Below are 25,366 nucleotides of genomic sequence, written 5' to 3' on the forward strand. Positions count from 1 at the left end.
TATTGTTCTATACTATGGAACAGTCCTTTAAGATACTATGTAATTACCATGTTAAGTCATAGGTCATTTCAAACATGAATTTAATCAATGTCACCTTGAACACTAGCAGTTCAATTTTCAAATGTGAACTGATCCAAGTCCTAAAAATTATGCCAGGAAGCTCCTATAAGATTGAAATTATCTTTTCAAGTTCAATGTATTAAAATCCTATATAGGAGATGTGACAACTAAGTGTAATGCAGAATCCCAGACTGGATCCAGGAACAGAATGAGAACTTTAATAGGAAAACAAGGGACATATAAATAAAGCCTAGATGCTAATTAGTGGTAATGTGCCAATATTAGTTCCTCAGTTCTGACAAATATACATTGGAAATGTAGTGATAAAAATGGGGGAGGGTATTCAGGAACTCTATTATCTTTGCAGCTTTTCTGTAAGTCTAAAAATATTCCCCACAAAGTGTTTGATTTTTTAAAAAGTCTACTCAATTTTTAACAAGGTTTAATCATGCAACAACTATTTATAGAGTGTATAGGCACTGTTCTGTGTGCTGGTAACAGGGTGTTGAAGAAAATAGACCCATCCCTTCCTTTAGGGAGCTAAGAGACGAATGAGCAGGAAAGACACAAAAAGCAACCTAACTAGTAATTGCAATTTGTAGTAAGTGCTACCCAAAAAAGAGCAACATAAATAGCAACTGCAATTTGTAGTAAGTGCTACAAAAAAACGTGCATGAGATATGAGGGGTGTAAAGCTAAAAAAGTCTCTCTGAGGCAGTGGCACTTAAAATGAGAGCTGAGAGATGGCCAGGCGCCAGCCAGGTAACACCGGGGAGAGAGGGGAGCTTGTTCACCAACCAGCTCAGAGAAAGAAGAGGGGCCTGGAGCACATGCCAGTGCGAGCAAAGCATAATGAGGGCGTGGAAGAGCGAGGCCACCTGCAGAACCCGGACGTATTAGACCTTGTAGAAACACAGGAAGTCACTAAGGTCTGTAACCAAGAGGAATGGCATGACTCGATTGACGCTTTTAAAAGATCACAACGGCTGCTATGTGGATGAGGACTAGAAAGGGGCAAGATAAGAAGCTCCCGCTTCAAGTGCTCACAATTGCTATAAAAATGAAGGATAAATTAGAAGTTCTCACCCTGGCCAGGCCTGGTAGGTCATTGGTAAAGTGTCGTTCCCATACCCCAAGGTTGTGTGTTGGTCTCTGGTCAGGGCATGTAAAAGAAGCAACCAATGAATGCATGAATGGGTGGAACAGCAAGTAACTCTCTCTCTCTCTCTCTGAAAAAAAATCAATAAATTTTTAAAAAAGAAATTAAAATTTCTCAACTTCTAATATTCATTCTTAAAAGTCCCTAAGAAGTAGGTGTGTACATGGATTCTTTAGAACTGCCACCGTAACTCAGGGGGGAAGATGGTGCTCCATGTGGCACCCAACTCATTCAATCTGGATCTTTCCTCTGAGATGCCTGTGATTTAACACGGGAATGAACACAAACACGAGAGACACCAAATCACATGCCCTGGGGCTTAGCAAGATGTCAGCAGCAGAACTCTGCAGGCTCTCACACCCTAAGGAATCTTAGCTTTCTCAGGGATAAAGAATTCTTCGTGTGCCTGGTTTTCAGGACCATCAAACCGTTATTGACACCTCACTATTGCCATCTTGGCCTTAGTCCAGGACAAAATATATAAAATGCAAGACTACAGAATAGTGTAATGTCAATCCCTGTTTCAAATATACAATGTTAAATGTCAGCCTTGACAGCCTAAAGATACTGATGTGTTGCCTTATCTGACCTAGAAAAGGAAATAGTTCTTCCAAACTTGAGGTAACCAGTAGCACTTCAATGAAACTTAGTAAGCAGACTGCAGTACTGGCTGGGTAATTTTTAAACAGAACTCCCTAGAGACGTATACACTAAACAGGCCCTTGGATTTTCTCAGTTTGCAGGAATGCAGTGTCTGTAACCTCACTGCATGTTTCTTGGGTACAATCTAAGGGCTATTAGGACCAGAGGAAAGAAAAGATCAATCTTGAAGGAAGCCTACAATTTGATATGAAAAACTTTCTATGCAAATCTCTGTGAACCAAATAGCTATTTAGGTAACTATCTTGTCCAGGCCATCATTTTTTTTTTCTCCCTTAATGTCCTCTTCCCCCACAGTCAGTATGGTTACAGGAGAGAGCCTCTGGCAACAGTCAATAGGATCAAGAGTGTGCACTTGACACAGATTGGGTCAGGTCCCTTTCCCCAGGAATCTGGACTTACTTCTAAGTCCAGACTCTTGCTCAATCTGTCTGCTCTCTTGAGTAAAGGACGTATAAGCACTGGAACTGCTGGCAGAGGCTATTTTCAACCATTTGGACAAGAAAAGAGAGAAAACCAGCCTGTAGCAAGAGAGAAGAATGGAGAACGTGTGCCATAAAAATAGATGAGAGGCAGAGAAAAAGGGCTTACCATTTTCACCACAGCCCCCTAGAAACTTATGCAAGCTTACCCTCCTTTTTTTTAGAGAGAGAGGGAGGGAGGGAGAGAGAGAGAGAGAGAGAGAGAGAGAGAGAGAGAGAGAGAGAGAGAGAAAGAAAAAGATATCTATCATTTGCCTCCAATATACACCCCAACCAGAGATCAAACCCACAACCTAGGTACATGCCCTCACTGGGAACCAAACCCACAACTTTTGGTGTATGGAACAACACTCCTACCAACTGAGCCACCCAGCCAGGATTATCTTACTTTATTTTTCTTTATCCTGCCCTTAAAACATATGAGAGACCCCAGCATCCTTCCAGTGGCTTCCATTTTTGCTTACACAAGTTCAAGTGCAATCCTGTGACTAGAAAATAAAGAAGCCCTCACTAACACTCCAGGTCTCTCCATTTCATTTAGTCTCAAATAAATGAGAACCAGCTTGCCCAAATTTTTTAATCCAAGGTCTCTGAAAGGAAAATCTAATTCCAACTTCTCATAGCAGATAAGTTAAAAGACATGAAAATGCTTGTCCTAAAATGTTAAGTGGAAAAGAAGCAGGGCACAAAATTGTATACATATCAGAATTATGACTACACTATAGTTCACTTCCTCGCCACTTGTTTGTCAAGGAGTGAAGCTATATGTGCATTAGGAAGATTGGAAGGAAATTAACCAAAATAACATAAGCTGTGTTAGGGTCACAAAAATATTTCTCTTTTTATCTATATTACTCTGTTTCTGTTAGTTAAATACTTTATAACATAAAAAAAATTATAACTATTGCCCTGGCCAGTGTGGCTAAGTTGGTTGGGTGTCGTCGCCCCTGCACCTAAAGGTTGCCAGTTTGATTCCCAGTCAGGGCACATGCCCAGGTTGGGAGGTGATCAATGTCTCACTCTCACATTGATATTTCTCTCTCCCTCTCTTTCTCCTTTCTTCTCTCTCTAAAAATCAATTTAAAATCTTAAAAAAATTATAACTATTACACTTAAGACTATGAAAAAATATATAAATGTGTTTTTGACATAAGGATGTATTTTTTAAAGTAGAACATAAAATATCCTATTTATATGAATAACTAAACAGGAAACTTCCCCTTTAAGACTCCACATATAAAAGGAACAATACAATTTCCAACAGAACAATTAATTTCCAAATTAATCTTCAGCCTTCACTTTCTCTCCACTTGTTTGTCCTCCCAATCCTATCTAACCCTAACCACCCCATCCCATGCTACCCATCTTCAGTTGGGATTCTACCTTTCTTCTCTTCTGTTCTCTCCCCCACCTCATTTTCCCACATCCCTCACCCCTGCACTCCCCTCTACATCTCCAGACATACAGACCCATCTGTCATCCATAGTCCCTAGGTTTCTCTCCTTTTTTTTTTTTTTTTTTTTTTTTGACCAGTGGAAATAACCTCATCACAAATGGCCTCTAGCCAATTGTAAACTATCCCTAGGGACAATCCAGGAAAGACTGCCCCTTTCAGTTACAGCACTAGACTAGCCAGAAGTGAGTAAGGACTGGAAGGCAATATCCAAAAATAAAAGCCATTGTGAACTTGAGTAATTAGTAAATTATCTTTCACATTATTGTAACACAATTTTCAACAATTCAAAGAACAACATTGGATATGGGGGAAAAAAGTGAGCAAGGCTCTTAGATATTATGAAACCAATTCTACTAGTTTCCTCCATAATCATAACAGCTTCCATATTAAACTGGGCATTGTGCCAGACATTCTATATACATTATCTTACATAATCCTCCCAATGACCTGTGAAACAACTATTATTATTCCCATTTTCCAGGAACGAAATTATTGATTTGAGAGATCAACTTACACAAATTTAAAAGGCTAGCAAGTTTCACAGCAGAGTCTGGTGAACTTTGCATTAGACCTCATGGTCTCAAACAAGTCTGAAGAAAGTATATCTGAGCTTAATGTTAAACCCTCCTGTTAGCTAGTAGTAGATGTAGTATTTTATAATATAAATACCCAGTTATATGCAAATTTACATTTTAAATGAAGAATACACATAAAAATTAACATTGTAGAAACTACCACATTTTCCAACATCAATAGCATGTACAATGCTATGTAGGATCAACATAGCTCTTATATGTCATAGTTAAAAACTTTGTTATAAAGATTTCTCAATATGGCATACTAATGGTAATTATAACTGTTTACAAAATACTACCTATATATACAAAGAAGCATAAAGCTTATTATCATGGTATAAACAGAATTGAACTGGGAGACATGTTTGGTGTATTCATTTCACCAGTAAGAGACAATTTTATAACTTACTCCAGTTAGAATGCTTAAAGCTTATATAAATATTGTTACCATGAAGACCAATAATGACCACTTCGGGGGGTGGGGGGGGTGTTACATTTTATTTCTTATAATTATAGTAACTTTATACTACTCTGTATTTTTTAAAATATATTTTTATTGATTTCAGAGAGGAAGGGAGAGGGAGAGAGAGAATCATTGATCTGCTGCCTCCTGCATGCTCCCTACCGGGGATTAAGCCCATAACCCAGGCATGGGCCCTTAACCAGAATTGAACCCAGGATCCTTCAGTCCACAGGTCGATGCTCTATCCACTGAGCAAAACCAGCTAGGGCACTACTCTGTATTTTTAAAAGTTGACTTTCCCCTCATTCAAGTACAGAAAACATTATGAAGGAAACTAGAGGCCCAGCACATGGAATTCATGCGCAGGTACAGTCCCTAGGCCTGGCCTGCAATCAGGGCCAACTTCCCCAGCTGCCCAAAGGCAGCCCCACCCCCTGCCGCCACCCACCCTGGTTCCCCATTCACCATCGGGTGACCAGTGCCTGACGGCCCCAGCCCGGGAAAGGGACCTAGAGGTCGGCTGTTCCCACCCACTTGCAGGCCCTGCCCCTGCAGCGGGTGGCCATCAGGTGATCTGAGCCTGCTGGCCAGGGGAAGAGACTGAGTGGTGGTCAGTGTGCCTCACAGTGACTGGTCCAGTGGTAGTTCTGGTTGTTCTGCCGTTAAGGTCCATTTGCATATTACCCTTTTATTATATAGGATAGGAAAGACACAAATGCAGGAGTTACTACCACAACAGTAAAGTGATCATAAAATACCATTTGATGTAATCTCATTCTTTGAATAGACACATCTGTTTGATTCATTCATAGCTAGCAAACTTTTTTTATTTTCCTCCGATCTCTACCCTCCTGTACTCTTTTTTTCTGTGTGAAAATAATTAGCTCTCCAATTTCTTCAGAGGCAACTGTAATCCTTCATTCACTAGTACAATAAACTTTATTGAACACCCAGAATGTACTAGTCACTTCCCCTAAGAGGAAAATCAATGAGTAAAGATAAGCCCTTGCCCACCCCAGCTCTGTGGGTGAGGTTGCCTGGTGCAAACAGCCCAAAATAGTGTGCTAAATGCTGGAGCAGAGGTGAGGACACAGTATTGCAGAAGCAGGCAGAGAGGATTAGCCCAGCCTGGGGCAATTGGGAAGCTTTACAGAGGCCAGCCCATTTAAATTCAACCTTTAAAGATAAATAGGAGCTTTCCAGAGTGTGATGAAGGAAACAGGAGAGGAAGTCATTGGGTGTCATAATACATTGGGGACAATGAGCTGCTTAATGAGACTATGTTTAGGGTTGGGGGCAGGGGAGGGGAACACATGGGATATGAAATTAAGAAGGAAAAATGGACTAAAAATTCATTAACTTAAGTTTATTAAGGTGTTTAAATATATGAAAGACTATGCATACATTGTTATTATATAGACCAACAAGAGAAATGTTCAGTATGAAATAAAAAGCATTTGCATGTGTCTGTATAGAAAAGGATAGTGTTAACCAAAATGTTAACACTGATCACCTCTGGGTGGTGAAATTATGTGTAATTTTATTTTAATCTCTTTTTGCTTCTCTGCCTTCCAGATTTTCTGCACTAAGCATGCATTACTTTGGAAATTAGAGGGAAGGGAGGCGGGGAATGTGTACTAAAATAAAACAATGTAAGATGGACTCAGATTGTGGTGTGCTCAAAAGTTTAGACTTCATTCCACAGAAAATGAAAATTTATTTCAGGCAATTGATCTCACCTCAAATGAGGTGAGCGGATTTGCATTCTAGGGAATTAAATGTTGTTAAGGTGTGCACACTGGGTTAGAAGAATTTGAGATGTGATGGATAGAACTAAAGCAGTCACAATAGTGACAGAAAGCACTTATTTTGGGTAGGATAGATATAGTACAGTTAAGGGAATATGGGGTGTGGGGAAAGGGTAGAATTTGAGGATAACTCCAGGTTTCTGGGCAATTGGTTGGATATAGATATTAGAAGCTAAGAAACATAACAATAAGGAAAAGGCACATTTAAGAACAGGATGATAAGTTTAGTTTTATGTGTGACGTACCTGGAGGACATCCAGGTGGGAATTCTAGTAGGTAGCTTGAAATGCGGGTCTGGGTTCAGAAAAAGTGGACCCAGAAATACAGACACATGGAAGATGGTAAAGCATGGGACTGAATGAGCTCGCTCAGGGAAAGGAAAGAGTGAGAAGAGACGGCTGAAGCTGGAACCTTGGGAAATGGTAAGCCATAGCAGCCATTAGCGAACTCAGAGAGCCACAGGAGCCAGAAGTTAGTAGAGTTCTTTTGGGACGTGAGATGGTCAGAGATAGGACCAGTGCAAGGAGAAAAGGTTTTACCATAACTATGCAACTACCAATAGGAAACAACCACAGAACCTGGTCACTTACTGGGGAATAGAAAGAACAGAAGGCTGACATAAAACAGAGAGGCAACTGGCCACCATCTGAGATAAAAGGTAGAGTGCGCAGAGGCAACATACTACTAGAGTTTACTGGGTACGACTCCTCCGCACAAGGTGAGATGTTGTGAAGGCTGTCAAAGCTGACCTGCTGCATGGCTGCTCTGAGACAGGGACTTTACCCTCTTTTTTACAAACAAGGAAACTGTTGTCTACCGGAAGAAGTGTCCCAGGTCTCAGAGCCAGTTGATGGATGGTTTAAGACTAGAATCAATTTCCTAACCACTATGGCTTAGTTTATTACACAATATACCGCCTCCTATACAAACACAAAAAGAAGGCTCACCCCAAATATATCGATAATGGAATACAATAAGACAAAATGGATTTATCCTTTGACTTGAGTTAAGGAAATGACTTCTTATAGTATACAACCCTCTTGTGTTTTTTAACCACTAGCCCTTTTCTTTCAGCTAAATTCCACTAGCCTTTGATCCCACAGAGATTTCCAATCTATTGATCCTACCACTTTTCACTCTCCCCAATCACCTTTATTTCCTCTCTTCTTTACTTACCAGCTTTAAATTCTATGGTCAATCATTATAATAATATCCTTCTTACATACATTCACAACCCCCTGAAACACTAGTTAAATCTTTCCCTTCACTTGCTCCATGCCTACACTGTGTCAGTGAATACAGCAACCTAGTGGCTAGTTTCACTTTAAATTTGTGACCAGAAACTTTTAAGTGGGCTCTTTAAGGCAGCCAGATAAGCTTACTGTACTTCCCCAGTTTGTACACTCTCCTTATTTAACTATTCACGCCTTCTCTCTCCTCCAGCCCCTATCACAACTTCCCAAATGCTCATTCTCAGTAGATGACCTTGCTTTCTATTTGGAGAAAACTAAAGCAACAAGAAGAAAACCTCAACAGACTCCCACCATCTCAGCTATCCATCTTCCAGAACCTGCACCCACACACTCTGCCCTATATCCATCTAAAGTAAAGCAATGTCCCTTCCCTTGTGCACTAAATGTGAGACCCTCTCTCTCCAACATCACTAGTTTTCTTTCTCTATTGAATCATTCTCACATGCATGCAAATATGCTGTTATATCTGCCATTTAAAAACAAAAACCTTATTAACATTACTATCCTCATTTCTTCCTGTTCCCCTTTGCACAAAAACCCTTGAAGAGGTGTCTACGCTCACATTTCCAATTCCTTCCTCTAATTATCTCTAAACACATTGTAATCCATGTTATACTACTTTACCTGCTCTGTCAAGGTAAACAATGATACCCCATTGCCAAATCCATGGGCAGTTATCAGTCTTCATTTTACTTGACCTTTCTGCACTCAGCTAAAGGTCTCAGCTAATTCCTTCCCTCTGAAACCCCTCTCTGGCTCCTAGGGTATCACAGCTCCTGGTTTTCCTCCTACCTCCCTGGAAGCTCCTTCTTGGTCTCTTTTAATGATTCCCCTCTTCTCCTCAATCTCTCATTGTCTGAGTGCCCCTCAGGTCAGTCCTTGCTCTTCTTCTCTTCTCTGTATCATTCATTTCTTGGAGATCTCGTCAGTCTTAGGCTTTAGATAGCATCCAAATGCTGGAAAATCTCTACTTTATATCTCCATTCCGACATCTCCAGGCTTATTCAACATCTCCAACTACACTTAACCTTCCCAAAATGTTATCAATGATATCCTTAGCCTCTAACCCCCTAAACTTCTCTACTCTGAAGCCTTCCACACTGCAGCCACTGGGAACTCAAACTTTGTCCAATCAGAAAAGATGGGGTCACTTTTTACTCCTCTCTTTCTTGCAGATACCATATCCAATCCATCAGGAAACTCTGTTGGCTCTAATTTCAAGTACATCCAGAATCTGACCACCTCTACTTGCTATCACTCTGATTCAAACTATGATCATCTTTCACCCAAGTAATACATACTAACATACAAAAACATACTAACTAGTCTCTCTGCTTCCACCCCTTCCCCAGTAGAGCAAATTGGTCCGTTTGAAAGATAAGTCCAGTCACATCACTCCTCTGTCAAAACCCTGCAAAGACTTACAAGCCAAACGACTTACAATGCCTGTAAGGCCCTACTTCGTCTAAGTCCCTGTATCCATAGTGACCTCATCTCCTACCACTTCCCCAATTGTTCACCCCATTTCATCCGCGCAGGCCTCCTTGCTCTTTCTCTAGCATGTCAGGTATCCTCCACCTTGGAGCTTTGCACTGGCTGATCCGTCTGCCTGAAATGTCATCTTCCCGATGCCCACATGGCTAACTCCCTCGCAGCCTTCAGGTCTTTGCTCAATTGTGTCCTCCTCAGGGAGGCCTTATAGTACCATCTTATTTAAAATTGCTGCATTCACTACTCCCTTCAGAATTTTTTTATACTTTTTACCCTGGTGTAGTTTTTTAAAGCAGCTACCACCTTGAAATATACTGGATAATTTGTTTGTTATTTGTCTGTCTGCTCCCACTACAGCTTAAGCTCTAAAAAGGAAAATACTTTTGTCTGCTTTGTTCACTGATATATTCCTGGCATATAGGAGGTGCTCAATTAACACCTGTTGAAGGAAGGATCTATTTCCCTTAGCAGACCATAAGTAACTCCAGGCTAGACAAGTGCTTTAATCATCTCCGTACCATTTATATGTATCAGAATAAAATATATGTAATTTATGTCAGCCTGACTACTAGAATTTGTTCTGGACAAGTACTCATTTCCCTGGCTGGCAGGGGTGGCATCCGGATGCACTAACACAAAGCTGATCATTGATACATATTCTCAGGTGAGTCCCCACCTACTTCTAAAAAGGTAAACAGCATGGATATCAGGAGAGCATCCCATCTTTAAGGCCTCATACACGAGCAGTCAGAAAACCGGAAAGTCACCTTGCCTTTACATATTATATATTCCTCACCACAGTGTTTTCATAAATATATCCCCACAGACATCTCCCAAGCTGTTGATCATTCCTGGTAATAGCTAAATCAGTTGACCATATTGTACTGGTTTGCTTCAATGTGTTTGTTTACTAGTTAAAGCCTGAATTAAAGGCTAGATTATTTCATGGTGCTCGGCTGCGTGGCCTTCTTCCAGTTCTCTCCTCTCCTATTCTTTCACGGTGCAAAATGGCAATCTCTTTCTACTTCTGAAAGCACAAGAAACCTAAAAGTCATGTGACTATCATGCAATTCTCGCTCCTTGTGAGTTTCTCTGCCTTCACTGTTTGAACTCCGTGGCCTGAACTTAGGTTAAGTGCCCGTCCCAAATAACTATGCCAAATGCATCTTTATCCCTTTTAGCTTCGGTTAACTGTCTTGGCCAATGCCCATCCCTCTTTTTGTCTTGTTACTGTAGGGCAAATGGAACACTGTGTCCCTATTTCAGCAAGTACGAAAAGGTAATATGAACATGTCTTTATTTAAAATGTCACTTTTCCGGTATCCTTTTTTGTTTGTTCTTTATTAACCAAAGTTCCATTGTTATACAAATCATAACAATATGCTACCTTGAGTCTTGTAATTTCACAGATAGCTTCTACATTCTCTAAGAAGCCAAAATCCATGGTTCCTAATTAAAATATTCATGGGTGACATCTACAGAACCTCCACATGGTATCCTAGTGCCTTCACTTAAGTGTCTAGGGTTCAAAAAGAAACCCTTTGCCAACAGGGGGAAAAAATGAGTTTTTAAGACTATAGTACAAAGACTTCAAACCGCATTCCACAGCATGTTATTTTCTTTCCAGAAAATTCTAACACTATATAATTACTTTTGTAGGAAAATGAATAATGTAAGCCTCTAATGCTAAAAACAGCTAGACAGAAACCATCCAAATCCGATAGGCCTTTCCTGAAGCCAAATGAAATATTAAAATAGAAAATATCTGTGTAAAGACAGCCCATGGAAGAAAGCTCTCGAATTATTATTCAATAGAGATGGGGCATAGTGGGGGAGAAAGTTACATGGAAAAAAAGTGTTTTCTGGTTATGTGTCAAGGTTTGTCTGCTTCAGATGCACTGCAATGTTGCTTGTACCCCAAAATGTCACAGAAAAATACAAATCAGAAATGCTTCCAGGAGCTTCCAAGCCTTCTGGTTAAAAATAAGCAAAAACATAAATTAAGCTCCATCCATTGCGACAGAAATGCACTGATAGAGAAAAAGTGAAACCCCACTTGCATGGGAATTAAGCCGCAGCTTACTCCCCCAAGAGAGAAACAAAAAGCGAGCTCCAATTCGGTCGCTTGGCAGAACTAATCCCAGTACATACAGCCAGTGGGTTTGTGTGTTGGGGGAGGGGGCCGGAGTAGAGCGCACCTCATCTCCCTCCCTTCAGAACTGCTTCGGAACCGGGAAAGCACCGCGCCGCAGGACCTGTTTAGCCAGAAGAGAGTGGGTGCCGAACAGAATGGGGCTCAGAGGAAGCCGCGACGTGCGGAGGGCAGCGCGGGCGGGTGGCCCTGTCCCGCCTCCACCCGCCCCCGCCCCCGCCCCTGTCGTGTGCCCGGGTCTCTGGCTCCCAGCTCCGGGACTCTGGACTCCGAGACATGAGCGGGTTCTTTCTCTGCCCAGGATAGAGAACCCCCCAAAGGCGTTTTAACCGGAGTAATTCCCGCGCTGGCGACGTCTCCGCAGCCGGAGAGAGCAGGCTGACCCAGCGGGCGCCAGAACCCAAGTCTGGACCCGCCGCCCGGCTGGTTCCACCCCGAACCTATCCACCTGCGTACCAGGCACCCCGCCCGCAGCCCGGCACCCAGTAGGGGCTTTCGGAGAATACAGCTCCAAGGGCTGACTTCCCGCTAAGTAAACAGCCATGTTCATCTCCGCGGGTCGTAAATAAGCCAGGGGTGAAGGGCCGACGGCCGTCTAGAGAGCTCGCCGGGTCCCCTCCGCGCCTCTGCCCCGAAGGCTGCGACTGTTTGCAAACTCCCAGGAGCAAACGACGGGGCCCCATGTCTCTTCAGCACCGAGGACAGCGCACATACGGTTCACCCCGTGGCCCCGCGGCCAGGAGGGTGGCAACCGCGGCACAGCAAGGCTGCAGGTGTCCGGACGGCGCTCCCTGCCGCCTCCCACCCCTCCCCGCGCCTCGAGCAGGGCAGCCCCACGGCGTCTTACTTTTCTGGCTGGAGTAACCCGGATAGTAGCCATAGTAGCCGGTGATTCGCAAGATCCGGTCCTCGATGGTGGCCACCCCGTTGGGGGCCGCCTTGACATCCATAGAGAGCGCCGGGCGGCGGCCCCGGGCTTGGCGGGGCGGAGAGGGCAGCGCGGGGCCCGGGAGCTGTTGCAGGTGCCGCCGCCGCCTCCGGTGCCGAGGTTGCAGCTGGTGCTCTGGCGCCCGGGCTCTGACTGCACCGCCCGGCGCAGCACCGGCTCCGCATCACAGCGGCGGCGGCGGCCCCCACTCCGGCCGTCCTCTCCGTCAGCCTGGCAGCTCTCCCGCCCGCCGCCCGGCGCATCGCTGCCCGAACAGCGCCCCCTCACCTCCGACGCCCACCGCGGCCGGGCGGGTGTGGGCGCCCCACCGGGCCTCTGACTCTCATCATTAACCCTTTTGCGCCCCTTCCCGGAAGAGTAGACATCCCCCGACCCACCTGACTGAGGGGTGTTTGGTCCAGGGGAGTGGAAAAGGGGAGGGTGAGATGGTGGCAGGGCCTCAGCGGGGAGGGGTGGGGTCCGGGGGCGGGGGCGGAGAGAGATTCAAGTGGGGAAAGGGCTGTTCATGGGAGAGACGCACACTGTCGCTCGGAGAGGTGATCCCGGGGGCGCCTGCACCATCTGGGCCAGGCTGATGTGCAAGATAAACGTCTACACCCCGGGCGTTCATCAGTTCTTGAAACTTGCCCAAAAGACAGCGTCTTCTTGTAGGGCATGAAAAGAAAATGAGGCCCAGCAGGTGGTGCATGGAGTGGTTATCCAGGTGTTACGGATACAAGGACTTTAGAGATCAAGCCACCAGGACGGTCTGATGGTCCGGGCCACGGGCCCTCCATCCTCCCAAGGAAAACGTCTCAGGCTTGGGAGAGCAGCTGCCTGCGCACGGCACGTTTATTTTGCCATTCCAAAGGCCCCGAGGAGAGACGATTCTCTTCTTTACTGCCGAGCAATCAGGCGGAAGCCCTTCTGACTGTGACTATCTGGGCCGGGGAAAGTTTTAGCTACAGCCTCCACACTTTCCATCCGAGTCTAGAACGTCCTTGAGGCCGTGCTCAGAGTGAGCACCCGCCCCTCCTCCCCTGGCTGTGACTCTGCTTTGGCACGAGACCCACCGGCCAGTCAGAGAGCAGTGGGATGATTTCTGCATTCGTGGTTTGCAGTCACAGCTCCTGAAAAATAATCTTCAGCGATTCAGCTCAGAAACTAAAGGTGTGTGAGGGGGTGGGGTGGGGTGGGGTGTCAGCCCATCAGCTTAGAGGTCATTATGTCCACCTTCCATCCAGAGCCAGCTGCAGACATCCCTGCCAGGTTTCACATTTCTAAAGGGGGGGGGGGGCGGGGGGGGGGACAAAAGCATGTGGTTTTCAGTGTCCCCTCCGAAAGCGCCAATGAATCTATCACACCATTCTGCCTTCAAGCATTTTCCATATTGTGTGTGGGTCCTTCAGAGGGAAGAAATATGCAAACTTTTTAAAAAGATGGATAGGTGTAAACATGTAAAAATGCAGTATTACATGGGCTGGGAGAGGCCAAGGGGGAGGGGGAATAAATAAATAAATAAATAAATAAAATGCAGTATTACATTTCACAATGTGTTGAGGGTTTTCATCCGGACACAAAGCCTAGCACAGATTCCTGAGAGCGGAGTGATTTTGAGACAATTGTGCCTGGGAGAAAGGTCATAATGAAACCAATTTCCTCCCACACCTGCCTTCTGGGCTAGGAAAGATGGAAGGGTCGAAGGAAGTAAAAGGTCAAAATAAAGTTAAAGGAAAAAGCAACTCTATGCAATGGTGGGGAGCTGAGCATTTAGAGCAAAAATGAAAGGATAATGCCTCTACATTTCCACTGCCTGCCCCCCCTCCCCCCCACACACACACACCTGAAGCAATTTTCTCAGCAAACTTCTATTATTTTTATTTCTGTGGCAAACCTTATATAAAATGTATGCATTGTACATGGTAAAATGGGTTGATTCCATTAATCGATGTCTTTTTTATTTAGTTTCTGTAAAACAAATTTGCCTATATTACGTCTAATATGCGTTTTAATAACATCATAATCAGTAGCATATTAATATATAAATTCAATAAGAAAAAAATTAAAAAACAATTTAAGCAAAAGCCTTCTAATGTCACAGGAATATAAATATACAGAGACTTTAAAGACAAGTGGCTTTGTCCTATTAATGTTTATAATTTATCTTACCATAATTAATATATGTAAATTCTAAATTATACTTGTTATATAAGTTCTTGCTTCCTCCCCAAGTTTTACTTTGTTTACAGAAATTTCCAGAGTAAGTGGAAATGTATTTAACTGGATTTCATTCACACAAACAGCAAATTCAACATATTTTTAAGTACAGTAAATATTATACCCATGAGAGTTTATGTTTCTAAAAGAAATTATAAAAATTCTCAGACCGACCTAGAAAATTAATTTTAAAATGGCAGAGCATTTACAAATGTCTCTGTAATCATCTATAATAGGGTGACTAAAACAGTAAATTCAAAGCAGATGCTATACTCTAGGACACACTTTTTTTCTTATTTTTCATTGAATTTATTGGGGTGACATCGGTTAATAAAATTATGTAGCTTTCAGGTTATACAATTCTACAATACATCATCTGTATATTGTATTGGGTGTTTACCACCCCAAGTCAAGTCTTCTTCCATCACCATTTATTCTCTTTACCCTCTTTACCTCTCCCCACCCCCACCCCCTTTGGGAATCACCCTATTGTTGTCTGCATGAGTCTTTCTTTTTTTTTCTTGCTTAATCCCTTCACCCTTCTCACCCAACCCTCACCCACCTCCCCTCTGACAGCTCTAGGGCACACTTTTTTTTTAATGAAATAGAAATTCTACAATTATATGTTAAAAAGCAAATTTCTGTTAGTGATGAGGACTCTTTGGTACATTTGATAAAAGTGTTTTTAGCCTTTCAAGTGTCATTTTAGATTAAAAATTATAGAAAGTGTTTTGAGGGGAGAATTTTAAAAAACATTTTTATATGTTTGCCTCAGTCTACCAGTTTTGACAAGTGCAAATACAAAAATTCCAGTTTACAAAATGTAAATTATTAATATGCCTCAAACCTACCCTGAAACATAAGGAAAAATATAATTAAACAAATGAAGAGTGAAGGTAGTTATTTGATTAACAAAATGGTTCCCTATAGTAGCCAGAGTCGCATGGCCAATTTCCCTAGTAAATCAAACAGTAAATCAATTTCCTACATAAATCATAACTTGACCTACAAAAATTTGGTTTATATGCAACTTCACAGGAATATTTTTAATACAGTAAGCACTGGGCAGCTGTCTGTGATTTCAAGGGACTTTTGATATCTGGACCATATTTCTTTTGATAGTCTGTTCTAGTCAGATTAGATATTTATACTGAGTATACAGAACTGAGCTATTTGTGTTGTAAAAAATGCCAAATCATTTATAAAATAGCTCATGTGATAGTCACAGTATTTGTGTCTGATGCTGAAAAAAACTATACCAAGTAATAACATTAGAAACTAAATATGATCACTGGGTATAAATTATATTCCAGGATAGATAGTCTGTCGTAGGATACCACATCGCCTTTATACTTTGGAAGGGTTAGTAAAATAAGATCCATGCAATCTAGTCTTCCTTACTTTGATTAACAGCTAGGAGTCAGAAAATCTGGAGACTGAGTCTTTTCAACCACCTGTTTGGAGTTACCAATGAAAGGTGCTGAAAGAAGATAATATGACCTTTTTTTCCCCTCTGGGAAACTAATATAATGCACCTCCCTCCTTGAACCAAGAGGAACTTGGCTGTTTGGAGAGCCAAGAATTTTTAAGCTTTAATACCAAAGGGCCAGGTTTGCTTTGTACAATCATCAACACTCTTTATAAAGAGTCGACCCCACGGAGTTTGCACCGTTGGTGTTTAAAAGCATCTGGCACCTAGCCAACGAGATGATAAGCACTGACGGCTTGGAAGAAAAAAAGAAACACGTGGTCTTCATATTCCACTTTCAGGAAAGCCATCCTGAGTATTCAGCCGCCAAGTAACCAGCTGCCCACGTGGAATGCTGACACTGCTTTTTGATCCCTACCTTAGGCAATGGTAGGTGTTGTTATGAATTTACCTTTCAGCTCATGGTAGGACTGAAAGGGGCTGGGAGCTCAGCACTCAGTATGTAAGAAGTCAGACTTCATTTGAGTACTGTTTCTGAGGCCCAGCTCTGGAAATGCATTGAACGTCTTTGGAGAAAGTCTTAATTTCAAAGAATACACTCAAATTCTAGAAATTATTTATAACCTCAACCTCTCTCTTTATCTCTTTCTCTGTCTCTCTCTCTCTCTTGCCGACCTCCCTCTGTAACTCCCTTCTTCTCTTTTCTTCTCCTCCTCCCTCTCCTTCAGTCATATAACACAGTGATTTAGATCATAAACTTTAGAGCCACTCTGCCTGGGGTCAAATCTCACCATTTTCTAGGGGTATGCCCTTGGGTAAGTCTTTCTATGATTCAGTTTTCTCATCTGTAAAATAGGAATATTGTAGCTATTGTACCTACCTCATGGAACGATTGTGAAGATTAAATGAGTTTATATTCATAAAGAGCTTACAACCCTGGTTGGCATATAATAAGCTTCATAAAAGCTAGCTATCATTATTGTTTTGACTTATGCATGCACAGAACTCTCTGAGCTTCAGTTTTCTCCTCTGTAGAATGGGCTCATACTCTCTTCATAATAGTGTTGTCATGGTGGTTAAGTGAGATAATATATGAAAATACCTTGCCAAGTTCTGGCACATAGTAGGTATACAACAAAAATTCATTTTCTCCTCCCACTCCACCCCTGCCCTGACCATTATTTATTACTAAAGTTAATTCACACTTTAACACTTCATTCACATTACTAGGAATTTCTTTGTGGCAATCACTTTAGAAAGTCTCCTTTAATCCTTTCAACCATGGCAATAATCACTTGAGGCAGATCTTGGAACCACATTGGCAGGCCAATGAGACAGGTGAGCTGCACAATTTAAGGGTTTTGTGGAAAGAGAAGCTGCCGAGGGTCAGCAGTTCTTCCCTTTGAGAAGACCTGAGAGCATAGAGAGTTTGCTTCAAACTGAGAATGGGACAATGGCTGGTGGTCCCCAGGCATGGGAAGGACTTGGGTCCTGCTAGATGACAGTGTCCCAGAGAAGTGGAGTGGCCTCAGAGGGATCACAGTGTGGTGTCCTGAGGGAGACTGAGCCATTACCCCTGGGCCTCCCAACCTCAACAGAGATTCTGGTGCCCCCATGCTTGGCCCACAGGCAGCAGAGCCACCGGCCCAGAGGGATGGAATGTGAGCCTGACTAGTGTACATCTCAACAGTGACCAGGGGGCTCAAGACCAGAACGTCTCCATGATGCTTGAGCTTTGCTGAAGATCCTGACTGCATAACCCTGCAGCAGAGGGTCCCGGAAATACTGAGATTGAATTTCCCACTATTCCTATGAGGGACAGGGACTCAGAGTAAGATTCATAGCATATAAAGCTAATAAAGATTTTATAACCTTTTTGAGCAGCCCTGTTTTTTGGTGATTATACAGTCAAACCAGCTGTATATTCATTTTACAAATAAGACTATAATTTAAACATCTAAGAACGCCATGCACTCGCAACCTCAAACCTACTGCATATTGTTATCATGCAAGGCTTCTGTAACGTTCCCTGTTAAAAATGCCAACCTGTAAATCTCAGAGGGAAGGTGGGGGTGGATGAGTGGGTGGGAAGAGATCAACTAAAATTTGTATGCATAACCCATGGACATAGGTGGTGAAGGCCTGGGGTGGGCTGTGGAGTGAAGTAGAAGGGGTCAATAGGGGGAGGAAGGGGACATATGTAATACTTTCAACAATAAAGATTTTTTTAAATGCCAACCTGCTGTGGTGGCCATATGCATTTACGTTTCTCCCGCAGTTTAGGCAGACCACGGGATTGCACCTCCTGCCCCCTTGTGGTTATGTGAGGGCCATGTGACTGATTCTAGTTCTGAACGAAACAATTATCTTATCCCGGCCAGAGCTGATACATGACACTAGGAATTCTCTTTCTGACAGGACGACCATCAACATTCAAGATGACCTTGACACATAAAAAGTAAAGTTGCTAAAAAATTAAAATCAAAAGGAGTTTGAATTTCTTTCATAACACTACATTTAGTTTTCAAATCTTATTCTCTTTATCCTTTGTTTTCAAGGCTGTATTATGCATGTTTAAGTGTCAGCAGTTCCTGAAGCAATTTATCAATAAACAACACTGAAAACAAAATAAATTGTTGGAAAGAAACATTATGGGTAGTATGAAAAAATCAGAGATGATGGAAAATTTAAAACTCATCAATAAGACAGAGAGCCTAGAATAGATGCTCAATACATTTACATCTTGAATAACTACTGCCAAAAGCAATCTCAAGAATGACTTTGCCTTTAGCTTCAAGAACTATTAATTTGCAAGAAATATGTTCATGTGGTTTTATTTCATCATTATTTTCAGTGTCAGTGATACCCTTTAATAAAACTTGCTCTTCAAATAACTTGAGAAAATGCAGACCATCAGTACTGAAGTGGATATTTGTCTTCCCTTTTTTTCCGACTCCCCAGCTGATTTAGAAGAGGCTCCTAACTTACCAGAAAGAGTACACCTTTCAAGAGAGAAGGTTAAAGGTTGCATCAAGACCTTTTATGCTCCAATTCACTTCCTCCAGTTTCACCTTTGCAGTGACCAACTCTGTGTGGGTTTCCATGGACTTCCACAGACCCAGCCAGGCAGCGCCTCACATCCTGCCAATGCCATGCACCTCCAGCCTCCTGCCCCAGGGCTTCCCTGTTGATGCTAAGACATGAAAGTGCACCTACTTGGATCAAGCATGTGCAACCTGAACATGCAAGGGACAGAAGTAATGCGGGCAAACATGTGATCCTGGGAGAAAGGAGCTGAACAGACTACCCTGAAAAGTTGTACTTATGCAGCCTGACTCCCACAAGACAGAGCAATTGGCCAGATCAGTCAGTCGTGTAAGGATGGTCAACTCAGTAACATGCCTTTGTATTGTTAGGGAAAAGGTTGTTAAGATATTCAAAATTCAAAAAGTGATTGTTAGAGGAATAGGCTTATGAATAATCTTTCATTTTCCAAACTTCCTGAGATATGGTTTTATTAACCTCAAGATGAATACACACACACTCCAAACCCTGAAACCTCTTCTAGCCCTTTATTCTCCAGTGCAGCTAGGTTTGTGTGTGCAATGTGCTGGAGAGTGCCACCTGCCTGCACATTAATCTCTTCTGTGATTACAATTATCTCCTTTCCCGTGAATGTGATGAAGTCTGACTAAAGGTCTCGAATTCTTCTGGCTCTCCATGTTCTTATAAATTATAAAGCAGGACTTCATGACAACGAATACATAAACATTTTGTAACATTTCATAATAGTCCTGAAATCTTCAAATTCTTAAGCTAATAAAGTACTCAAAGTGCACAGCTATCTGGGCATAAGTAACACTTGGTTCTATGCAGTGGAACTAAGTGATAAGACCATTCATGCTTGGATAGTTGTTACAAGGCTGTTGGAGGAGGTGACCGCCGGTTGACCTGAGCACTGGACCTGGGCAATCAAAGGCTCCCCACCCTCTCCCCTGTCTTTGGAATGTAGGGTCTGCCCACCATTCCCACAGCTGGAGCCATTTTTAAGAATACAGCCTTGGGAGAGGAATGTGTTGTTGAGACCATCTGAATGATATACATGAATGATATACATACTGAATGATATACATGATTTTATGGCCTCCATATAAACTTTAAAGATTCTGGTTGGGCAGGTGCAAAGATCTACTGGTCCCTGTGGTCACCCAAATCAGGCCTTATTAAACCTGCCACCTACCAATGTGGAGTCCCCTGCCTTTTTCTTCAGTTTCTTCTTGCCTTCCATGTAAAGGGGGGAGGGGAAGAGAAGTTTGCAAATTAACAAATGCTTCTCCATCTGGCTACTGCAGCTCATCCTTCAACTATTTCTAAAGGGATTTCTCCTCTGGGTAGTCTTCTCTGAGCACCGCCCCTTCCTAGAGGGTCAGGTATTTACCCCACCAGAGTTCTTCCCACACTGTGTGGTCTTTTCCACACTGAATACGTAGGTCTTTCACTGGCAGGGACTGGCACACACCCAACTATCCAAACATGGTAAGGGCTGAAAGAATCATTGTAATAAATAAAACCTTTCATCAAGAACTAGGATCATTTTTATTTTTAAGAAGGTGTGAGGCACACTCACTCACTCAGGCGGGATAGGTTGGCTTGTCTCTAGAAGAGAAAGTTAACAACTTACCCAATGCAAACTGGGAAATTGAGGCTAGAGAGTCTATGTCAATGGTTCAAAGGTTCATGGGTAAGTTGGTTACATTCTCAATACATCATCCTTTCCCTGACACCTTCTCCTATGTGGCTTTCTGAAATCAGATCAAATCTATCCGATGTCTCCATCCCTTCGCCCACCCTTCCTAATCAGATCATGCACTTTTCTTCTCCCTCTTCTTTCTTTTTCCTTAGCTGAACCCTGGGGTCAGCAGACAGAAAGGACACCCAGCAAGGGCTCTGTTAAATTAAATTGAAACCCAGGAAGAAGTCTGTTTTCTGAAGATTATGTGACTTATATTTCTGGTATAATTGGGGCCTGGCTACTTATCCAATTTGGTATCCAGTTGAATTGAAACATTACCCTTCATCTCTTGGGTAGCAGGGGGTGAGACAAAATAAACAAATGATGTACATTCTCTTTAGCTGTGAGTAAATGAATAGAATTATATATTTTCTTATTATGGGCCTTATATTTTTAAAATTTACTGCTATAAACATCATGGGCTCATTTTAACACATATTTTGGGAATCATAATTAATTAGGAGGTTTGAATCTCCTCCTTTATGTGTAATCTCCTAATATAATGTTCAGGAGAGTTGTTTAGCTGTTTATTGATTTAGGTTTTAAAGAAATATCAACTGGGCATACAGAAGGTGGTGAGTGCATGTTACTCTCTTTCCTTTTTCTTTTACTCCCTTCCTTCATTCATTCTTCTCTGCTCTGCAGTTCACTAGCACCTGCATTCCACGGCAGTAACATCAAAATACTCGTCTACTATCTGGATTTTACTGCATGTCAAACACTTCCAAGTCTTAGTGGCTTAAAATAAGCAACCATTTATTATTTTTCATGACCTACTGGTCAGCTGGGTGGTTCTACTGGTCTATCCAGGCTTGGCTGATCATGCATCTGTGGTCAGCAGATGAGTCCACTGGGTACTGAATAGTCTACGATGGTTTCTTTCATGTCTCTAGTGCATGGGAGACAGAGATGACTGGACCACATGTCTCATCATCCAGCAGGCTGGCCCAGGCTTTTTAAAAACAGCAGTAAAGTCCCAAGAGTGAGAATCAAGATTGCAAGTCCTCTTGAGGCCCAGACTCAGAACTAGTCCTATATTGCTTCTGGAATATTTTCTTGACCAAAGCAAGTTGCAAGGCTAGCCCTGATTCAAGGGGGTGAAAATAGATTCTGCCTCTTGATGGGATTGTGCAAAAAAACACTGTTGCCATTTTTTTAATTTCTATCACATCCACCAATGTAAGTCAATGCTAATGTTGCTACCCAGATTTATCAGATACTAGATGAGAATGTCCTTTCTGCAGAATCTATTCTTTAATAGAATTCCCTGAATCCAGATCAGCAATGCAATCTTCCAATTTTAGGTTAACAAAGGTAATGGTAGAAGTAACTTCATTAAGCAAAATCTGGCATTAAAAGGTTACTTGCAATGATGAGATTTTGTCTGAATAGAAGCTGCAGCATAACATACAATTCCAAACCTTCTGACTTCAAAATGGGAGCAAGAAGTCAGACACCCACACAAGCTGGGTCTGCATAACACTGGTACAGTGAGACACAGAACAGGGAAATGCAGTGAGTTTGACTTGGCAGGGCTGTTTTCACAACCATGACAAAAAGTGGAGACCTGGAAAGTTAAGGCGTTCACTGTGCTTACCCCAATGGGGGCACTTACCTGCATAGTGAAGACACAGTTGACTCCCTCTCCCCCTACCCTAGGTTTCTAGTTTCTCTGGGACAAGAATAAATCTTTTAAATCCATATTTCTAGTATATAGTTCAGAGCCTGGCTATTGAAGGAAAGGAAAGAGGGTGTTATTTCTGTGACTCTGTAAACCACTAACCTAATATAACCACATTTATATTTTTTCATGAATCTTTGAAAATATTCAAATTCTTGCATATGAAAAGTTACAGAAGTACTATAATTTACAAGATAAGTTACTCCTTACAAATACAGAAACACTACTAATTCAGCTCCACTCAGAAGGAAGTTGGTGATGCTCAAGCTATAACCCCGAGGAAAGAGGATTAAGAAATCATGTTTTTGCTTCTTAAGTGAAGAGAAACTCTTAGATTTAAAAAAAAAAAAACAACTTGATTCTAAATTTCAAATTCACAATTAAACACTTAAGAGTATATTTCCAAAATTAGCTTCCTAATTGTCTGGCACAAAGAAGTTCTTTTTATATTATAATAATTACTTATACTCAATTCCACTCCAAAAAGAAATTGAAGTGGTTTATAAATATACTACATTGCAGGATTTAAAATAATAATAATAACCAACTATAGAACTGGGAAGAAAGTCAAATTAAAAATAGAAAGCAGAAAATGAAGCCAGAATGAGGCCAGTAAGTGCCACAAGGTCTAATTCAGTTTGTAAAAGCAGAAATAATTTGACTTGGGGTTTTCCAGATGCCAACCAAAAAGAAAGGTGTGGGCCCTATCATTGCTCATCACAGTCAGAGCTCACGTCAGGAGATGCGCCAGTCGTTTGGCGTGTGCCTTCAGAGTAGGATTTTTCAGGATGTTTCTAAGGAGGATTCCATGCAACATTCTAAACAATAGCCTGAAGCACATCCACAGGAAGATTCAAAAACATATAGCCTGATGGCACATTGTTAAAGCACTACTGAGCAGAATCACTGATAATGCACGTCAAATACAGCACCCTCTTATACTTCTCAACTAGCCCCAAATCAAAGTTTGGAGTCTCAAGCATATCTATCCTTCAGGGAAGCTTCATAAATCCTTATTCTCTCAAATGAAAACTGTTAGACATCACCAAATCCTGTAGATAGTAGCTCCCAATTGGTCTTGTTCTCTCATTCTTCAATGCCACTACCCAGGGCCAGGCAACCCTCCTCCTAACCTGGATTACCACACAGTTTTCAGACTGGTTTGCCCTACTCTAATCCATTCTCCAAACCACAGCCCGTCCACTTTCTCTAGAGCAAACATCTGCTTTAAATGCCTGAAAGGCTCCCTGGGCTCTTACCATGAATTCCATACCCCTAGTTGTTGAACACAGACTTGGCCTCCATCTATATCTCCAGCAACTCTTGGTTCCCTTCATTCCAGCTGTTTCAAATGAACTTCTTTGAGAATATTGAAAAAGTCATTCTCTCTCTCACATCTGGCTCTTTAAAGGTGCTGTTGTTCCTTTTATCCCTCAATCCTCTGCCCCAGCCTTTGTCTGTGCCCTTTTCTCCACATCTTCAGCTAGAAGCCGCTTCTTCAGAAAAGCCCTCTTTATTTGTCTGTCTCCCTCATGGATTGTATGCTTCACAAGGGCATCTCCTGGATCTGTTTTTGTTCACTGTATTCCCAATGGATAGCCTAGTGTCAGACACAGAGTAAGTGTTTAGTGAAAATCTGCATAATTGATTGATCAATTGGTATTGGTTATGACAGACAAGTCCTTGTAGCCAAATATTCTGGGTTACTTCTTAAAGGAAGATCCATTTACCTTCTTTAACAGGCAATAAATCTAGGTATTTTTGACATTGCCTAATGAATGTTGACAGCACTCATGCCTACATTGGAGCACATACCACCTCTGCCACCTCCACCAGGTAGGGTCAAAATATTCCTAAACAAGTCATGATTCTCTCCTAAACAATGACGTATGGGTGATTGAGGCCCCAACCTCTTATACCCTTCAAACATGATCATAAATTTAGTGTGGGGAAAACTTTGAAGTGAGTGTTATCAAATTTACATTCCAAGCCTACACTACATTTTCAAGGTATTTGACATTGTACTTCTCAGGAAAGTATTGGTTGGAGAACCTCATCTCATCGTGCAACAGTAGGAAGTCAGGCGACCTAGATTCCATCCTGACTTTGTTCCTAACTGCATGTGTGGTCGCTCTTCAGTAGCCAGGTCACTCAACAGTTACAGCGCCAGGACGAACATAGGCTTATAGTGCCATTGTCATTTTAGCATTGAACCTCTGAAACGAAGTACTATTGTCGTTTTAGGCTTTTAAGCCCTGGAATTGGGAGGGAACTTCTAATTTAGATGGAAAAGGGGGAATTGAATTCTGGAAGCGAAAAAGAGAAAAAAGTTAACTAACTCACACACAGGGCACAGATAACCACATCATTTAAGTAGACTTAATACTTTTGATGTAATTTTTAGTAGGTTCTCTGTTTTGACTGAATCTCCATCCTCAGAGTTTTTATTTAATTATCTTGGGTGGGGCTCATCATTGGTATTTTAACTTTTTTTCTCTGGTGATTCTAATGTGCAACAGGATTGAGATGGCAAAGAGGAAAATCAGGTTTATATTAACTTGACCATGTTCTTTCCTGAACCCCATTGAATGAACTAATATGCTTTCATTTCAGCTATTTTCCTTTTAGTCTCTCTAGGATCATCTATTTCTTTCTAAATTTTTAGGTAGAATTTTATTTGGTTGTCTGTGTTATTTGCAAGCTCTAATTAATTTTGAACTTTGAAATCACATATATAAGAAGAGAGAAAATTTCTCCATC

General features: G+C 42.0%; 1 protein-coding gene across 1 annotated transcript in view; it reads right to left on the minus strand.

Annotated features, from left to right (window-relative positions):
* Positions 1–12,717, minus strand: part of SLC35F4 (solute carrier family 35 member F4) — a 169,729-nt gene extending 157,012 nt beyond the window's left edge. The window contains exon 1 of the mRNA XM_036325137.1: positions 12,407–12,717. Within this exon, the coding sequence (XP_036181030.1) occupies positions 12,407–12,509 (103 nt within the window). The 5' untranslated portion in view covers positions 12,510–12,717. The remainder of the gene's footprint in view (positions 1–12,406) is intronic.
* Positions 12,718–25,366: the final 12,649 nt, after the last annotated feature.

This window comes from Myotis myotis, unplaced genomic scaffold (assembly GCF_014108235.1).
Source record: "Myotis myotis isolate mMyoMyo1 unplaced genomic scaffold, mMyoMyo1.p scaffold_m19_p_1, whole genome shotgun sequence".
Taxonomy (NCBI): Eukaryota; Metazoa; Chordata; class Mammalia; order Chiroptera; family Vespertilionidae; genus Myotis; species Myotis myotis.